The sequence below is a fragment of the Triplophysa rosa genome, linkage group LG5, assembly GCF_024868665.1.
Source record: "Triplophysa rosa linkage group LG5, Trosa_1v2, whole genome shotgun sequence".
NCBI lineage: Eukaryota > Metazoa > Chordata > Actinopteri > Cypriniformes > Nemacheilidae > Triplophysa > Triplophysa rosa.
Genome location: NC_079894.1, coordinates 14,938,617 through 14,958,209, shown reverse-complemented (window position 1 = coordinate 14,958,209; position 19,593 = coordinate 14,938,617). Strand labels below are relative to the sequence as shown.

The following is a 19,593-nucleotide window of genomic DNA, read 5'->3' as shown; positions in this document are numbered from 1 at the left end:
TCTTCACAAAATCATGTCTGTAAGGAACAAATCTTAAAAAACATATCTGAAATGCCAGATATTGTTACATGTTTCTATATTGTAGGTTTTTAATATTATATTCTATATCTATATGTATATTGCAAATTGTGGAAATTAAAGAGAAAATGCAGAAAATGTTGCAACCCAGAAAAGAAACTAACCTATACAGAGTTGAGTTGGTGATAAAACCCAAACATGCAGCTTAAAATTACCCACAGTCGGTTTGTCCATATTTGACCAACCATGGGTTGCAAAACAACCCAAAACTAGGTCAACCAAACATTTTTAGTGTGTATTTTTGTCTATGAAACTAAATGTAAACATTTACTGTAAGCGTATCCCATCAGATAAAAAGGTTTTTAAAACACGAGAAAATTGTCTAGTGACAAGACACAACAAACCTTCAAACATTTGCTTCAGTGTTCAACTTTAATAAAATAAATCTGTGTACAAATGAAAATTAAATAACAAACACCATAATAAATAATGTTTAAATACAATAATATAGCTTAGCAATAAATAATTGATCTTTTTGGTAATAAAGCCATAGCTGTGGTATACTTGGATGCGCTGCTTATTATTTTGCCAAAATGTAGCTGAAAACTCGATTTATTGTAATGGCTCGAAGGTGAAAACCCTTTAGGATTTTGCACAGCTGTAATCGTTCTTGAAAAGATTTTTGATGATCCATGGACACCTGTTAAAATATAAAATCATAATTATACATGGCAAGGTCACAGAGGTCAAATGAATGTAAAGAATGTTATTTGTTAAAGAAAATGAAAGGCAATCTATTACCTTGAGCGCAGAGTTGTCCATTGCAGAGACAGAAAAGCAGTTCTGTTCAAATGTTTCAAATTGAGTATGAGTGACAAGGAACAATGGTAATTACACGGTTTCTCAAAAACTAATAGAAAAATGGTTTTGTTTGGTTTTATTGTGACTAGATTTTACCTGCAGGATGTCATCAATACTTCTGCCTACAGTATTGATGAGAGCTGTGTTAGCATAAACTGTAAATGTGTCCCTATAGTACTGGAGATCTTCTAAGATCCGCTGTAGACATTTATTCTGCAAAGATACATGAGAACATGTGAACAATGGGCAAAATATGCTAAGAAACAGCAAAAATAGAAAGGTATGGTAAATTACCTCATTAATATTCAGGACAGGACTGTGAGTGCAGTCTGACTGTCAAATGAATGACAAATACAGATGTTCAAATTATTAGCCTACTTTGCTGAAACTCAGTCACAGGTGTTCATAAAGTTTTAAAACTCAATTTATAATAAAAATAATAATTAATAGTTTATAAAAATTAAAAGTAAGTTTTATTAAATACATTTTATTACAGAGCTATTTGAAACATCTAAACTATTTTTCACAATTTACATGCAAGTGGTCTCCGTTATGTCTTTCAACAAACCAATGTTTTTAATAAAATCTAACTATCTAAAGGTCTTACACTTTCTCTACTCTTGAATTATAATAGGCTATCAAATGCTCTTAGATGGTGTATGTAATATAATTATATTCATCCCTGTTTTAATAAGACTCTTACTTGTGGTGTGCAAGCAGACATCGTTTTCGACCTGATGTGCACCTCTGCGTTTTGCTGTGTACAATTAAATCCGCTGAAGAGATGGTCCTGATGGTGAACAAGAACACGTAGGCTGTTAGACTTCAAAATTCTTCAATTACAATTACTTACAATTACAAAAGTGTAATTTATCGAAAAACTCTTACCATGGCGAGTGCGTCTGATACAACCCGGAGCAGCGATCGTGCGTACTCGTTGCATGTATTTTCCTTGAGTTTTAATGTCAAATCACGCGCTCCGACCGGACCAGCAAAGCCACATCGCCACAGGGCACAGCACAGGACAGTGACGACCAAAACTGTCAAAAAGTAAAGATTTAAACGGTTGGTAGATTATCGCACAATGGCTAAATGGATAGGCAACAGTACAGCAAAACCGAACTCGATCCTAAATTAAGAAGAAAACTTACAGCTACAGGATTTGGGCTGCATGTTGTGTTCAGATGCACCAGGCTGGGATTGTAATGCTCGGGATTAGGATTTGTGCCTTTATAAACCCACGATTCTTTGGAGATGTGGGAGTTTCCTTTTACAAGCACGAACTAAAATAAAACAAGATCCCCCTGTGTTTTGTAATTTCCGAGGTGTTACAAATATTGATTTATGACTTTTGAAGACACACTGCTTGCATACATGGGAATTAACGCACGTTTCGATTTATACCAAATAGTGTATATGGCAACATGTACAGTGTTTGTTTGATCATCTTGATCCTATTTGTTTCGTAAATCACCATTCACTTTCATCCAGTTTTTTATTTAGCCGCATTCCTGTTTTTAGTTACAGTACACATTTAGCAGAAACAGCTTTAAAATTTCCACAGCAAAAAATGAATGCACTAAAATTGTATGTTCATAATTTCGCTGAATACAAGCCTTATGTAAAACCTTATAATCGTATCAAATATAGAATCATTAAACAACACATTGATATTTTTTCTACTTTATTAATTATAGCCTACAGTAGCCTTTGTTAAAGTACCTTAATGTGCAAGTGTACATGGCACAGTGTTGCACAAGAGTGGAATACCCACATGAAAACAAATAGGCGTAAACAGTTTTTCCTTGTAATATTTGTTATCATTTTCAGAGCAGCACGTCATATCTGATGAACATGATGTCATATTGTGGTTATGCGCTCTTCTCCTGGTTGGGAGAACAAGACAAGTGTTTTAGGCAACCTGGCCACAAAAAGGGAACCAGCGCAAGTATCAGTTTAGATTCTGCAAGCTGATATTTCATGACAAAGAGTGTAAAGGTGAAAGAAATTATGAAATCACGTTTGTTTTTCAGCAATAACAATAATTTCCTAATTTAAGCATTTCCTAATGTTTGAAATCAAAGGGGGCATCAGTTACATTAATGCACAGTGAGATAATATGAACAACTTTCAGTACATGATCAAATGCACTATATTTCAGCATTTATTAATCTTTGTTATCTGCTTTAAATCATGGTGCTCCTTTTTTTTAAAGATGTTACTGCAATAATTTCTGTGTATTGCCTTTTCTTTCACTTTTGGTACTGACCTAATACAAACCACAATGACATACGCTTGGGGCAAATTTGTTGTAGTCTTAATATTTCTTGTTATTCCTTGTGACTGCGTTAGAACCTTATTCAGGGCTGTACTATAGATGGAAAAAGTCAAATGTCATACTGGGTAAGTAATTTATTTGCTCATAATTTCCTTTTCCATTTCTGTGCACATGATGCATCAACCATGTTGTGTTCCTTACATCTGTGAAACAGGAAATGCCACACTTGGATGAAAAGTAGGTAAAATAGACTACTTTATCTTAAAAGACAGACATCATAGTTCATTGAGAACACAAGAAAAAATTATCACCACACCAGGCAGCTTCTTACAAACAAATATTGGAAAAACTACAACATTAACATCGCCCTAACATATAGTTTATATTCAAACCCTTCAGTAGTTTTGGTAATGTTGTCTTTGTTATAGGTGGGATAACTGTAGCCAGCACATTAGCCAGTGCTATAAAAACTGCATATATAGTGAGTAAACTTTATTAATCCCCAATACGGGAAACTACGGTAGGTTAATAAGCAAATCCAGCAAAAATCTGCACAGAGAAGCAGGTAACTAGTTGACAGAGAGTACTAATATTGTTTTCCGATTGCAAACATTAAGGTCCATACTAAGTGACCAACTTTCTGGTCAGTACATCAGAATCAACAAATACCCTGAAAAGATACAATCGGTCAAAATGATAGAATCCCACGGATAGATTCACAACCTATGAAGTCCATAATTCAGTAAGTCCATCATTTCTACATTCTAAAGGGTCATCGAGGTCTTGATTTTGTGTGTTTCCCTTAGCTAAGGTGCAGGCATGCATGGACACTTAGAGTTAGTTAACATACATCCACACAATGCTAACAAAGGCAAAACACACACATCTAGTTGGACTGAAAAGGGATCAAATTGAGTACACAGATTTATTATATAGAGAAACACAAGTGGTTGGCCATGTGCTCTTCACGGTTTGCCTCAGTATGGAGAATCACAACGAGTGTGGCAAGCTCCTTTGCCTTTGGAGAGAGTCTTCTCCATCATGTGCCTTTGCTGGCTATGTGCATGCCTGTTCAAAAAACATCATACATTTCTTACATGTTCAGAATTCAGTATTTATATACTATAATGAGGTTCTAATGTAAATATGGTTTGACTAGAAAAATGTTCTGGGTTCCGGCCTAACCTGGTTAGATCCTCAACATCAACCAGCATGGCATCCTGCTCCATGTGTAGTTCATCTCTCATGAGCAAAAGCTGCACCAACTCCTCATTCAAACCTGCAATAGCATTACGAAATAGAAATAATATAATTATATTGTATGTAGGTAAAGAGAGGGTTGTTCATCCATTAAGGAGCAAAAACTGAAGGGTCATGTTGGATCATTACAATTTGAGTAAACTTCTTTCATTTGTTTCTTTTAAAGAATAAACATGACATTATAACATGAACAAATGAAGTTTGTGTTCTTAGGAGGACAAATGTTAACCTCTATTTAAAAAACAATGTTTATATAGCAGGGGAGATAAAGAATTTTTTGGGTGTGTTTACCTTGTATCTGAGAGTGAAGATCATTGGTAATGACCTGTAACTGACCAAGACTCATGTCTCTAAGGTCCACGGGTCTCAGATTTCTCTTCATTAGACTCTCACTGATATGTGGCAGATGTGGTAACTATATTAAATAGACACGTAAGAGTTAGGATCAGTTCACGCCAAGATCGAGAACTATAATGATAACCACATTGTTATCATTATTGTGATCACTTTACTAGAAAAAGTGATTTTTACATTTTAATGCGTGTAGTTATTGCTCTGAGGTAATGCGATTCTGAGTATTCTGAACAAATGGAGCACCATTCTTGGACAAATGCATCACTCACCAGGTCTGCCACAGGGGACCTGCGGTGTAGCTGTATCTGTCTCTCTACCTCCACTTGCATGCGAGCCATCGGACGAGCCAGAGCCAAAGCAACACGCGCCTCTTCCTGTAGGCGACGCTGTAGCCGCCAAAATTCTGAATCTTCTGACTCCAGATCTTCCTCACCAGTGTCCCGGTCAGACAGAGAGGAGCTCTGCTTGCTCTGTAGTGGGAAAGAAACATCTACTGTTGATTTAACTGCGTAATATTCCAAACATGCTGACATCTGACATATGCTTAACAGGTGCTAGTTTATACCATAGGTGACAACGGAGTGTCCAAGCTGGTCTCTGTTCGGCTGTCCTCTGCATCACTGTCCCTATCACTGCTGCTGTCATTCACAAAGCACATCTGCATGTTCACCCCATTCTGAAGCCTACAGTAAAAACAAACAGGATGAAGAGTAAGAAACGTTGAGCAGGAGAATAAAGCGATGGGAGAGAGCTGCACAAAGTGTCACTCATTGCTTTGTAACTGTTTGTTTGCTTGTATTATGTGGCTGATTTCATCCATTTGTGCTTTTTGCTTAGCATGCTAATTTGTGCTGTTCAGTCATGTTGCTTTTAGCAGTGGAGTGATGGAGTGTCTTGTTGTTTGTTAAAAATGATAGTAACCACATAGCTTTTAAAACACTCAAAGTTCCAATTTTAGTGTTTGTGAACCACAGTGATGAAAGCACTTCCTGTAGAAAGCTGTTAAAACTTTTCTATTAAAAAAGTTGAAAGAGTTCTATTGAACTTCTTAGAGTACATTCACGACTAAGTACTTAAGGCTATAATCACAATTTTTGTCTGGATTGTACGAATTTTACAGTACTCATATAAACTGATACTGGTTCTGTGGTGCCGTCTGCGAGGTTATACAGTTAAGGTTTTTGCACATACAGTCCAAAATTTTCATATGTCTCAGCGGACTTTACTTTACTGTTCTTGAATCAGGTTTTCTTAAGAATCTTGAAACTGTGCTCCAAAATGTGAACATACACTTAAGTGAAACGCAGCAATCGTGAATCATCACAACCACAAAGCCATAGTGCTTTATGGTGAAACTAGTTTGGCACAAACACTTCATCACCTAGTGCCAAATGGGACAGACCCAAAAAATATTCTCAGCATGACCTTTTAAAATGTGCTTTTCTTTATTTCATCAGCATTTCGTTTTTAAAAATTGTGAGGAAAATGTAGTTTCAACACAAAAACAAGCATTATTGTTTTTTTTTTTTAACTTGTAAAGTCAGTGATATCTAACAGATATCTATGTACAGAACAAACCCACTGAGCACAGACACACACACACACTGACCGTGAGGACAGGCAGTTCTTGCTGCAGCCAGTAAAAGTAACTGGTCCGTCGTCATAGAAACTGCTAAGGGCCAGCTTCTGCCTAATGGACTCCCTCTCATTTCTCTGGGCCTGAGCAAAAACACAGTTGACTTGTATAAATGAGAAGAACACTCACAGAGGCAGCACACTGGGCCACAGATGACCTGGCAAGTAGGAATAAATCTGGCATTTTAAAACAGTTCACTTCCACTGTAGCACATCTACATACATGGGCTACTGAATGATCATGATGAATGATCATAATAGAAATCATAATATTGGATTTTTATTAACCAAAGATTGAAAGGTCTAATTTTAATTGTTAAAATAAGATGTATAAAAGAAATACCTCAAGTAATCAAAAATATCACATGAGGTGCATATATTTTCAGTTTTGTTACTAAAATGGGGAATAAACCGTAACATTTTTTTTTTCTAAACAAAAAACCTTAACAAGACATTTTGCTAAATAACATTGCTAATTTTATACTTCAAGTAACCACAGAAAAGTGGATACCTATACCATATAATGGGAGATGGGGTAGGATACAGACACTTGACATTTTGAAAACCAAATTAATAATATTTTAGTTACTATTTAAAAAAAAAGCATGTTATAGATTTTTACAACTATAAAAAAATATTAGGATTTGTCTAATACCAGACAAAAAGTTATAGGCAACTAAAGTGTATACTCTTTTCATGGAAAGTCCCAGAACATCACCAATAGCAGTGTTGCGTGGTATAAACTGCTAGTTACTATAAAGTAACTACTGCTTAAATGAACAGCACATTACAGAGACAGATCGGATGAGTGTGGAGGTGGACCTAAGACAGTACTTGTGAATCAGAAACACGGGCCCAAACATACCCATATGTAAAAATACATAATTGCAACATTGGCAGGAATAAGACTTTCTCTCTGATCTGCTTGCTACACTGAATAATTCATTGCCATGGCAACACACTTGCCTTTTGGAGCTCATGACTAATATTTTATATTGCTGCCATCCATCTCCGACATGATCGCAAAACAGGCCTACTAGTGGAAAAATTCATTAACTTCCTCCTTTGCTCAGTATTTTTAATAATCTTGGTCTTATTTAAGCTTGAATATTTCTCCCTACATTTCAGCTGCTTTTTAAGACCATTCAACGATGAACATTTGGATGCAGTAATATATGGCATGGAAGCGGATGATTCATGATGCCCTAAAAAACAGGTATTTAAGACATTAGGTCAGATTGTTATTTGCTAGGTTTCTGGTGCATTTAGTAATGAGGTCAACCATGTTTGCTTTTATTAAAGAACAAGATGTTGCCACTAAAATAACATAACGTAACCAAACATAGCCATACCTAAACAGGAATATGACCTTGTTATAAAAATGATAAATCTGCTTTATTCAGATCATATAAATAGCATTTTCATAAGCAGCTCTCACAACACAATTTATGTTATGCAAATGACTAAAAATAAACACCATAATCCAAAATAAATAAATCACAAACACAGCGACTTTTTTATAACTAGTCACATTTATACATTTTTTACATATCCAAAAGGATGTGACAAGACTGCATTAAAAGGTAGACCCGTCTTACCTGATAAACACATTTCTCCTGGTGCACCATCTTTCAGCGCATTGTATAGTGCAGCAGCCAAGCCCTACCTTCCACTGCAGTGTCGGAGCTACACCCTTGAGACCAGCCGTGATACTGCATCAATACACGCACATCAAGAGAGGGGGAGGAGAGAGAATGTGAGCAAGGAGGAGCACAAGCAGCTCCTAATGATACACCACCACCAGAAAAGCAAAAAGCAGTGAACCGGATCAATGTTTGGGTGGCAGATTTACCAGCATTCGCATCGCTGGGGCAGGTTATATTCCATAGCATTTGATAAAAGGGTGGGGTCAGGAGACACACAGTGACATCCTTAGATTAAACATGGACATTCATGAGCAATCCCATGTTTGCATATGCAATGCTATTCATTAGATGTCATGTACTGTACATAAGAGTAAACAGTGCAAGCCACTTAAAAAAATAAAACAAAACAAATGCATTTAACCATATTAGATTTATTGAAAAGGAAATCACTAAATAAATCAAAGATTAGCAGACTTGACCTGCAGGTCCTTAACAGCTTTCCAGTCACTCCCTACAATAGAAAACAGAAATTAGCATGATCCAAAAGCAGGTTGCAATGTTGAAACCCAAATATATATTACTAACCTGATTGAGAATAACTGTTCTCAGCCATCACGTGATAATTTAAATGGGAAAGACTAGGGATCATGTTCAAACCAGTCTACATATTGATGTGCAAAGGGGTATTTTTCATAAAGCACAGAAGAGAACTTGCGAGGCTCAACATAAGGCTGTATGTCTGAAGGGTTGGTACAGGGTTGAGGGGGGATGGTTATAGGTGGGACGGTGGGGCTTTGAGGTTTGGGAGGTTGCATTGGGTTTCGAGGGCAGTAGTATGGCCAAAACAGATGGGGGTTTGCAGGAAGTTGCGGTTTTTGGGTCGGTGTATCAGCAACTGCTGGTGTGGTGGTCGGAGCTGATGTTAGAACCGGTTTGTAGGTGGGCTTCGGCCTGCCGTGATAATTGTAATGAGGGTAATAGTATGGCCAAAACATATTTGGGTAACCAGGAGGTCGAGGTTTCTGAGTCGGTTCATAGACAACGGCTGATGTGGTGGTTGGAGCTGATGTTGGGTCTGGTTTTGGCCTGCCACGATGGTGAGGAGGGTAATAGTATTGCCAAAACATGTTGGCGTAACCAGGAGGTTGTGGTTTCTGGCTTCCAGGAGTAAACGAGTTGAAAAGAATAAATCTAGGAGGCTGATATCCAGACGTGGTCATGTTCACAACAGATGGAGTCATGGGGCAAGAAATGACCACAGGGTTTCCCTGCAATAGCATCTGCATGACATAATTCCCTCCCTGAAAAACATCCAAATTGGCTTTATAGCTTTTTAACCTTATACAAAGAGCAAATTAAACATTAGTACCTGTTGTGCAACACCACATCCATCATAGGGTGTCTCAAAAACAAGACCTCCATGAGTGGGTGAAGTGTGTCCACAATCAGGTGGCAAATGGCCAAGAGGAACAGGTGCAGAACTACCTGTGAGAAATAAGTTAAAGGTGACTCAATACTGAAATTAATTTACGATGTCATTCACTGAGCCTTTCATCTGGAAATCTGCTATTACAATGGAAGACCAATTATCTAAACACACTGGAATGAACCAAGGAGTAACAAATGTACAGCTTATGCAGATAAAAACACTGGCATGTGGCCCGTTTTAGAACATTAATTGAACACATGTTGTATATCTTGTTACACTTTATTCATTAAAGGTCCAGTGAAATTTAGCAGCATCTAGTGGTGAATTGCCAATGGCTCACTGCACCCCTCCCTTTCAAAGCACTATGGTAGCAAAAGGCCTAAGTCGTCGTCACTTTTTCGCTTTTTTGCTGAAGGAGATAACGCACTCTGTAGAGCAATTTGCCCGTTAAGGGCCACTGTAGAAACAACACGGCGAATTCCATAAAACTAAAAGCAACAATTAGGTTTTATAGGATATTTCAGTAACCTATAAATTGAGTATCCTATATTGAGCCCTACTGACCCAGGAAATAAAAACAGTATAAAATAAAAAAAATTTTTAGTCAATTTTGGCATTGAATGGTCACCATAAGTCACAAAACCAAACAGGACTTCCCAACTTACCTCGACAAAGATCAACATGGTCCACATCTGAACCAAGGAGTTGCAACTTCATAAAATCATCCCCACACCTCAGCTTTGGAGATATTGCATCCCAGACATCAGATGAGCTTACTAATCGTGATTGTATTACAGCGCTCCTCTGCAGATCTGCAATACAATGCAAGCAATTCGTAACCAACATTTAAATCCTTTTTGAATCCATATACACTACAATAACGCACAAGTGCATTACATACCAGAGACGGCGTTGTCATCATTGGGGTAGTCAAAATCAGATAACTGCTCATAAAATCCCTCTTGATCTGACATATCAGACAATGTTTCCTCCCCTTCATCGCTAGTTGTTTCTACAGCGCTCCTCTGCAGATCTGCAATACAATGCAAGCGATTTGTAACTGACATTTAAATCCTTTAGATACTCCATATACGCGACAATGATGCACAAGTGCATTACATACCAGAGACGGCATCGTCGTCAATGGGGTAGTCAAAATCAGCTAACTGCTCATAAAATCCCTCTTGATCTGACATATCAGACAACTTTTTATCCCCTTCATCGCTAGTTGTTTCTACAGTGCTCCACTGCAGATTCAGGGCTGGGCAAAAATACATTCAAATGTATTTTAAAATAAAATACCAAATACCTTACATTTAAGTGCATCAAAATAAACTACAAAATACAGCGGCCACACCATGTATCAAAATAAACTACTGTATTTAAAAAATACTACAAAATACTTTTACAAGGGAGCATGGCATTCCTTCACAAACCCTCCATCAATTGGCCTATTTGATCTATCCCTTCACCATTACACTGATTCTGTGGATTAAGTAAACAATGTTTGATAGCAACAGCTTTTCTCTGCACAAATCATGCAATAAATCTGACTTATGCAACCAGTTAACAGATCAAATATTCACATATGCCTGGCTGTCATCTCCCAGATGAAGGTTAGTTTTAAAGTTACCAACAGTTTAATGTTTTACAGTTTGCAAATGACTTGTAATTGTATCCTAATTTAGTTACTTGGTGTTTGGTAACTTCTGTGCATCAGCAACACTGACTCAATGACTAACAAGTCATTCATAAGAAGACAACTGATGGCACCTGTATTCATAGCAACTAGTTTCTCAATAATTAACCATTTGATTGTTCATCATAAATAATAAACATATAATAATATACAGTATTATGTGACAGGCAGTCGCTCATGCAATGGTATGCAAAATCATGCTCCTATCAAACAGCTACTTGAATTAAGGTACAATATTCAACAAGCATATTTATCATTGGGAGCTGAACACAAACATTGTAGCAACAATAAAATATATATATTTTAAAGTAGCCAGAAATATAATCAAGAAGTATCAACAGAACTTAAGGAGTATTAATACAATTCCAACCTTACAACAGAGAATACAACAGAGCAGGTATTAAAGGTCTAACAGAAACAGTTAAACTTATGTGTGAATGTGGGGACTTGTATGCATCTGTGTCTTAGAGCGGCTCACAGTAAATGCTGCTGCTCCACGAAAGTTTACACCATTACACTAATATAGTGGCATTAAAATGTAATGTTGTACAACACTAAAATGCGTTGTTATTTCCATGCACAACCGACGAACATAACATAGGCTGAAAGTAGCAAGCTAACATGGGGCTGCTGCTCGGTATAATAGTATTTAGCCTACGCTACTAACACGAAGACCAAAACTTAACATACATTTTTTTTCCAAAATGGATTAAATTAATTTTCCTCAAAATTCTACAAGCAATACCCCATAATGACAATGTGAAAGAAGTTTGTTTGAAATCTTTGCAAATTTATTAAAAATAAAAAACGAAAAAAGCACATGATTCACAGATTTCGCCATGACACTCAAAATTGAGCTCAGTCAGGTGCATCCTGTTTCCACTCATCTTCCTTGAGATGTTTCTACAACTTGAATGGAGTCCACCTGTGGTAAATTCAGTTGATTGGACATGATTTGGAAAGGCACACACCTGTCTATATAAGGTCCCACAGTTAACAGAGCATGTCAGAGCACAAACCAAGCCATGAAGTCCAAGGAATTGTCTGTAGACCGCCGAGACAGGATTGTATCGAGGCACAGATCTGGGGAAGGGTACAGAACAATTTCTGCAGCATTGAAGGTCCCAATGAGCACAGTGGCCTCCATCATCCGTAAATGGAAGAAGTTTGGAACCACCAGGACTCTTCCTAGAGCTGGCCTCCTGGACAAACTGAGCAATCGGGGGAGAAGGGCCTTAGTCAGGGAGGTGACCAAGAACCTGATGGTCACGCTGACAGAGCTCCAGCATGTCTCTGTGGAGAGAGGAGAACCATCCAGAAGAACAACCATATCTGCAGCACTCCACCAATCAGGCCTGTATGGCAGAGTGGCCAGACAGAAGCCACTCCTCAGTAAAAGGCACATGACAGCCCACCTGGAGTTTGCCAAAAGGCACCTGAAGGACTCTCAGACCATGAGAAACAAAATTCTCTGGTCTGATGAAACAAAGATTGAACGTCATGTCTGGAGGAAACCAGGCACCGCTCATCCCCTGGCCAATACCATCCCTACAGTGAGCATGGTGGTGGCAGCATCATGCTGTGGGGATGTTTTTCAGCGGCAGGAACTGGGAGATGAATGCAGCAATGTACAGAGACATCCTCGATGAAAACCTGCTACAGAGTGCTCTGGACCTCAGACTGGGGCAAAGGTTCATCTTCCAACAGGACAATGACCCTAAGCACACAGCCAAGATAACAAAGGAGTGGCTACAGGACAACTCTGTGAATGTCCTTGAGTGGCCCAGCCAGAGCCCAGACTTGAACCCGATTGAACATATCGAGAAAGATCTAAAAATGGCTGCGCACCGACGCACCCCATCCAACCTGATGGAGCTTGAGAGGTCCTGCAAAGAAGAATGGGAGAAACTGCCCAAAATAGGTGTGACAAGCTTGTAGCATCATACTCTAAAAGACTTGAGGATGTAATTGGTGCCAAAGGTGCTTCAACAAAGTATTGAACAAAGGCTGTGAATACGTATGTACATGTGCTTTTTTGTTTTTTATTTTTAATAAATTTGCAAACATTTCAAACAAACGTCTTTCACGTTGTCATTATGGGGTATTGTTTGTGGAATTTTAAGGAAAATAATGAATTTAATCAATTTTGGAATAAGGCTTTAACACAACTAACGACTCCTTTAAGCAGTCAGGTCACAGAAAATTAAATCAACAGTGTCCCAATGTGTAGTGACTGAGCTAGGGTCGTTAATTACTGCGCCCGACTTTATGTACACGTCACGATATGATTCCCGAACTAGGGAGCTTGGCGGGTGATCTTTATCCAGCGAGGGTTGGGCCTGTGCTAATGCCTGCCATGTTGAGGTAATCATTTCCCAAGGACCAATTAACATGTTTGGCTCATTACATTGGCTGTTTAAACGAATCTCATTGGCGGAATAAATACAAATGCCAAAAGCGCAAATATATATATTTAGTAGCAATATAAGAAAATGACCTGCAAAAATAACCAAAACAACGTTAACCCCCGTTTCTCACATACTCCGTTTGCAGTGCGTTTTTTTCTGCACTCATGTTAACGGATCAAAGTTCCGTTAACATGGGTGCGGAAAAAGATACGCACTGCAAACGGAGTATGTGAGAAACGGGAAACTGTAGGAATAAAATGGCAGACGCAATGAACTAACTGAATAAGCTCTTGTTACACTCGACATTCTTCAATGATTTACACAGATGATAATGCTGACATTTACAGTCACTTACCTTTTAAAATAGAGAACATTATGTGATGACATTTAATTTTTGACGGCTCTAACAAGAACCGTCCTGCACCTCCGTGCGTGTATCTACCTGTGTTGTTCTGTCTTTTTATTTTATTGGCGGTTGGCAGTCAAATGAAATCACCCATATAGCATGTAATTACTATTGCGTTAATTAGGCTGTATTGTTTTTACTCAGCATTTGTTTATTAATCTAATTTGAAATATGTTATTCATGATAGGTAGTATTCCATTTAATCATTTTTACCGTTATTATTTGAGGTAAAATAAATTTAAATCAAGAATGTTTTGAAATTCACAGACATTTAAAGGCTGCTATTGGACTATTCGTCATATTATGCGACTAGGCATTACTTTACGGAGAGCTTACGAACTACTATAGTAAGTTCTGCCTTAAGACCAAACGGTGCAACCGAATAACATACAGATGTAGTTACAAACTAGCTAGAAGTTACTAAGCCTCTAGTGTGGACTTTACGTTCACATTTAAGAAAGAACTTAAGAATGGCTGATGCAACCCTACCCAGATCCCAAAAATAATACATCAGTAGTAATCAAGCACATTTAGGCCTACTCAAGTACTTACCCTTGTACACTACAATGATGCACAAGTGCATTACATACCAGAGATGTAGTCGTCAATGGGGTAGTCAAAATCAGATAACTGCTCATAAAATCCCTCTTGATCTGACATATCAGATAACATAGGCCTATTATTCCCGTCATCGCTAGCTGTTTGTGACGCAGCCAAATGTAGCAAACTTCTGCAGTGTATTAAAGTGCTGAATGTACTGAACGAAAACGCAAATAGGATAACAAATTCATTTCCTAGGCTTTTACAAAACGCCATTCTGTGCGCGAGTGCTCTAAGAAAGTGCATGCGCTATTAGCGCACAAACAGGCTGGTGTGCTGCTTTATGAGCTCCCATTGCTCGATTGGTAAATTGTAATGTCCATGGCCAATCACAAACTTAGTTTAATCACTGACGTAAGATTCATGTGTTTTGAACTTCATGGGACTCATCTGCGCAGACGACCGGCGTATGACAAATGCGAATTGTTCTGCGCAGCGGAAGTCTAACTTCCCAACAAACATTTTATGACCGTTGAAAAGACGTCAGCCGGCACGTCCCGTCCCGATTGAAAAATAAGGCTTGTTTGAGATGGCCAAATTCTGCACAGAATCGATCAACGGTGATCAGCGCAAGATGCATGCCGGTTAGAAATGTGTCCGAGTTACGTCCGCCATGCTCTGATGTCATGCTGACGTGTGCCAACAAACTCTCGCTACGGCGAGGCGTATGGAGCGAAATTGTGGCAAAACTTAAACAAATCCAGCGTTTTGCAAACAAACGCAACCTTTTTTGCAAAAGAAATTAAACTCTGAAACAAACAGAAAGCGTTTTACAAATACATAATGCAATTCGAGAGAAAATGCAAAGGTGTAACATATAAATGTACTGTTTAAGTCTCACCTTTTTATGAGATTCTCTCAGCTTGATTTTCTCACGTCCAGATTTTCTCACAAATGCATGTGCAACTTCCTCTCACAAAACAGCAGGTGCTATTGGGAATTGGACACTAGTTTCTATAGGAAGAAGCCATGAATACTACCTTGCGTGCCACCCTTGCCAGTGCCAGAAACTGAATTAATTTCATTCATCAAGTTTCATTCAGTTAGTCTCATGAAATTTATTGAAACTGTTAATAATAATCAGTTGGTGTTAAGGGAACAAGGAAAAGAAGCGAGGACGGAGGAATTAAAAGAAGTGAAATGGCATATCCTCGCCCCCTTCAGCGTCACTTCAAAGCGTCGTCAATTAATGATGACTGTACACATTGCACATTGAAAATATAAAAAATAAAGTTAAATACATTCTTTTAGGCAGATTTCATAATCCCCACTACAATAAACATGCTTAAAAGAGGTCCGAAATTTATTTAAGGTAGGCTATTTGCGGTACATGTGCGACTGAAGTGCAGGCGCTTTGAAACGTGCACGCACGGGCATTCAGGAACTGCACACGAGGACTTTTTCACATGATTAATAAACGCGTATAATGTCACCTCAGAGACGCCGCAGTGTTTACACACGAACATTGCTACGCTAGCAGTAAATGTAAGCTGTACAATTACATGAGGTAATCATTTAACAGCAAGCGATTATATAACTTAGAGAATACAACTACAAAACAAACCCACAATACTGCGCTTTATCACACAATAGCTCGGGTTGTCACACAAACACTCACCTGCTCACAACTCGGTCAACCTCAAGACAGAGACCTGTTTATGTTCCTTCTTCGAGGGTTAAATGCTCTAAGAAAAACGGGAGAAAGAAAAGAAACAATGATTTTTGCACAGACGGCTGAGTTTTCTGGAAGCATATTGGTTGCTATTTACAATTTGAAATGCAATACGCAAAATGGCAATGCAGTATGTAAAATGACAATGCAATTTTGTATTTAGATATACATTTTAAATAACATATGTGCAACATTAAGTGCAAAATGAAAATTAAATTATATCAATTACATTTGTCAGTTCCTACACTAGTTTTAATATGTTATTTAAATGGGTATTTTTTACGCTCTTTAAGTTGCAAAATGAAAATGAAAATGCATTCCCCGGATTGATTATATATGTTTAAGATAGTCAAGCAAAACTGTAGCAAAATGAAAATTCAAATGCTATTTTCCCTAAAAGCATTAACATTAACAGGTTGAACATTTGGGATTGCATTTTCATTTACACAAATCGCCTTGGGTGTTGCAAAATTCAATGTGGACTTGAAAATGCATTTCGAGCTGGCCACGCCCCCTCCCCGGTACTATGGCGTTATTTTAATGACAAATGTCGCGAGCGCATTATTACAAGGCGAGAGCGCATTCTTGTAATACGCACTCCGATTTCCTTTGCCCATGCACAAAACTGGACGCGCGCTTTCAATTATACCCTACAATTTATTTTATCTCCTCTCGCTCAGTGAGCGTGTGCGCACTCAAAATGCGTCCACGAATCCTTTGGTACTCTTGCTTTCGAGAGGTCCTCTTGTGTGTTCCAGGCATTATAGGCTGTCAAAAGTAGTCAACCAATCAGGGATAGGCTTCCACGGTGGGCCAATGAAAACGCGACCTCTTACATGGCATCTTATTGGTTGAAAGTGACTCGACTATTCAATGACGCAAGATGGATCCACCACGTTCTCAGGTAACAATTTCAATATATTTGATGCAACATTACTAATCAAATGCCTACAAAGCATCCAAACGCCCCCTTCATTTCTAATAATATACATTTGATTAGTAATGTTGCATTAATGCTGTGTATCTAACTCCACTGTTACTCTCGCACTTTAAATGATTGCATGTAAAAAATATTGTATTTTCAAATTACAAATTACTTGTATTTTAATTAAATATATTTCAAGTATTTGTAATTTGTAACTAAACTCTTTTTGATGTGTTTGTGCCCATCTCTGCCAACACTGTTTATTTGTATGTTAGATTTATCTTACAAGTGTTGTTGCTTCATGATCGCGCTCTTATAGAAGCTTTTTGCATAAACACCGCTGGACCTCCGTCGTCTTATTTTGCCGTCTCGTCTTTCACCAAGATAAATATCTCCATCATGTTTGTGCAATCCAGCTTCTCTCCTGTCTGACTAAACTTCCTGCTTTAGTAGGCGGGTTTGTGTGACATGTGGTCCGGCGAGGTGTGTTTAGGGCTGGGTTTTAGAGCAGCGCTGCTGTGCTACTGGTCTGACAGTGGCGACACAAAATATTTTGGCCCCACAGCCAGAAGCCCAAGGCCACTAGCTCGGCCCAACTCGATGAAAGCCCTGGCTCGCACTGGCCCCCTGTGGAAAGGCGGCTATTGAGGATGTCTTAACAGGGTAGACACCCATGGATCCAGAAATTCCAGACTTCGTTATCTGGAATCGCCATGTTATCCACTTTTTCATGGCATTGTCAGTGTGTGGAACCTCAAGCAAATAGACGGATACCCTTCCTCCTTAATTTGCTTTCATTTCACCTTACCAAATGGTGGTAGTACATGTTAAGTAATATTTCTTGGTCGTTATTTGTTTTGGTTATACGTTTAGTTAGAGAAAGAGGGCTGAATCGATCAACAAGTTCTCTCTGGTTGACACATCAAGCAGCTTCACATTCATCCACTGTGGGGCCTACAACAGACTCTGAACCTCCAGTGTCAAGAGAAGCTTTGTACTAGTAAGAGTTTCACACATGCATGTTAACCCAGGAATCCTCTATTTGTGATAATGCAAGGTCACTGTAATCTGACTCTTTCCGCCCAGTTAATTAGTCAAAAGTGCAGTCTGCTAGACTAACAATTATCCACCTCTGATAAATTAAATGGTCAATGTTGCACTTGACCTGCAAAATGCTGTAAATTATTCAATAAATCATGTAGTATGACCTATGGGTCATCTTTTGCAAGGTTCTCAAATCCAATAGGATAGCGTCTACTCTGGCAGGATCTTTCAGCAAAATAAAAAAACAAGCCTCTGGTTCACACGCATTCGAGCGATGATGGAAGCATCAACGTTAATAGCAGTGTCAATATGGATATTTCTCTTAAACACATTGATTCGCTTCAGAAGACCTTTGTTTAGACCACAGAGCCGTGTCAAGCAGTTCTTTGATCAATGGATGCACTTTTTGGAGTTACAAAAAGTCAACACCCATTCTACCCTTTGGAAGTAAAATGATACGTGGTATTATAACTCTGACTGCATTATTCTTCAAGAAAATGATATTCAGTTAGGATGTCTTGAGGGTGAGTAAAACATGTGGAAATTTGGTATGATGGTAAAGTATCACTTTAACGGGACAAAAAGGTATACCATATTGGGTTTAAAATTATGTATGACAGAACTGGTATCAGCAGGTCTAGGATTTAACCTAAATAAAAACACTAACAACGTTTCTCAAATTTAAACCAACAAATCTAAAAAACATTTTTTAATTCTCATTCCTTACATTTCACTTTATTTCAGACATCAACAGAGAGCGGTGGAAAGATATGATAAGGATAGAAAGGACGATGTGGCTTTTGGGTAAGTTTTGTAGAAGTGGACACATCAGATAATGTTTTATCCCCTTCATCGCTAGTTGTATTTACAGTGCTCCTCCGCAGTTCTGCAATACAATGAAAGCGATTCGTAACCAACATTTAAATCCTTTTTGAATTCATATACACTACAATGATGCACAAGTGCATTACATACCCGAGGTGGCGTTGTCATCATTGGGGTAGTCAAAATCAGCTAACTGCTCATAAAATCCCTCTTGATCTGACACATCAGTTAACGTTTTATCCCCTTCATCACTAGTTGTATTTACAGCGCTCCACTCCAGATCTGCAATACAATGCAAGCCAGTGGCATAACTGTTTTGAAAAGTGGTGGGGACAAAGACGACAAACAATACTTTAATAAATTGTTTCTGTAATAACTCGTTGGGAATATTCATGGGCGTCACAAGCGCGAAACATGTAGGTGACTCCTCCAGAAAACAGTATAAAAACTGCGCCGCTATATCGACGGCTTCAGTGGTGTAACGTTAGTGCGAAAGGTACATGACAAATAATATTGACACTGCCATGAAGCTG

General features: G+C 38.3%; 3 protein-coding genes across 4 annotated transcripts; all 3 read right to left on the bottom strand.

Annotated features, from left to right (window-relative positions):
* Positions 1-445: 445 nt before the first annotated feature.
* zmp:0000001127 (uncharacterized) lies at positions 446-3,159 on the bottom strand. Its single transcript, XM_057334807.1, has 7 exons — positions 2,031-3,159; positions 1,768-1,919; positions 1,583-1,669; positions 1,174-1,212; positions 976-1,092; positions 820-861; positions 446-718 (listed from the first exon to the last, which is right to left on the bottom strand). Exons 1-7 carry the CDS (start codon positions 2,050-2,052, stop codon positions 599-601), a joined length of 579 nt encoding a protein of 192 aa, XP_057190790.1. The 5' UTR covers positions 2,053-3,159; the 3' UTR covers positions 446-598.
* A 114-nt stretch (positions 3,160-3,273) lies between these two features.
* Positions 3,274-8,159, bottom strand: zgc:153615 (uncharacterized protein LOC777747 homolog). Its single transcript, XM_057334805.1, has 7 exons — positions 8,005-8,159; positions 6,381-6,490; positions 5,337-5,454; positions 5,041-5,241; positions 4,709-4,832; positions 4,343-4,436; positions 3,274-4,225 (listed from the first exon to the last, which is right to left on the bottom strand). The coding sequence occupies exons 1-7, from the start codon at positions 8,032-8,034 to the stop codon at positions 4,135-4,137; spliced, it is 768 nt and encodes a 255-aa protein (XP_057190788.1). The 5' UTR covers positions 8,035-8,159; the 3' UTR covers positions 3,274-4,134.
* wu:fi34b01 (uncharacterized) lies at positions 8,086-19,352 on the bottom strand. 2 transcript variants are annotated; one of them, XM_057334804.1, is made up of 11 exons: positions 19,211-19,352; positions 18,963-19,121; positions 16,213-16,279; positions 10,605-10,742; positions 10,383-10,514; positions 10,147-10,293; positions 9,422-9,537; positions 8,638-9,353; positions 8,532-8,563; positions 8,259-8,337; positions 8,086-8,118 (listed from the first exon to the last, which is right to left on the bottom strand). In XM_057334804.1, exons 4-8 carry the CDS (start codon positions 10,675-10,677, stop codon positions 8,691-8,693), a joined length of 1,131 nt encoding a protein of 376 aa, XP_057190787.1. In that variant the 5' UTR covers positions 10,678-10,742; positions 16,213-16,279; positions 18,963-19,121; positions 19,211-19,352; the 3' UTR covers positions 8,086-8,118; positions 8,259-8,337; positions 8,532-8,563; positions 8,638-8,690. The 2 variants fall into 2 exon arrangements, with proteins under 2 accessions (XP_057190787.1, XP_057190786.1); XM_057334803.1 differs by lacking the exons at positions 16,213-16,279; positions 18,963-19,121; positions 19,211-19,352 and adding an exon at positions 14,585-14,895.
* Positions 19,353-19,593: the final 241 nt, after the last annotated feature.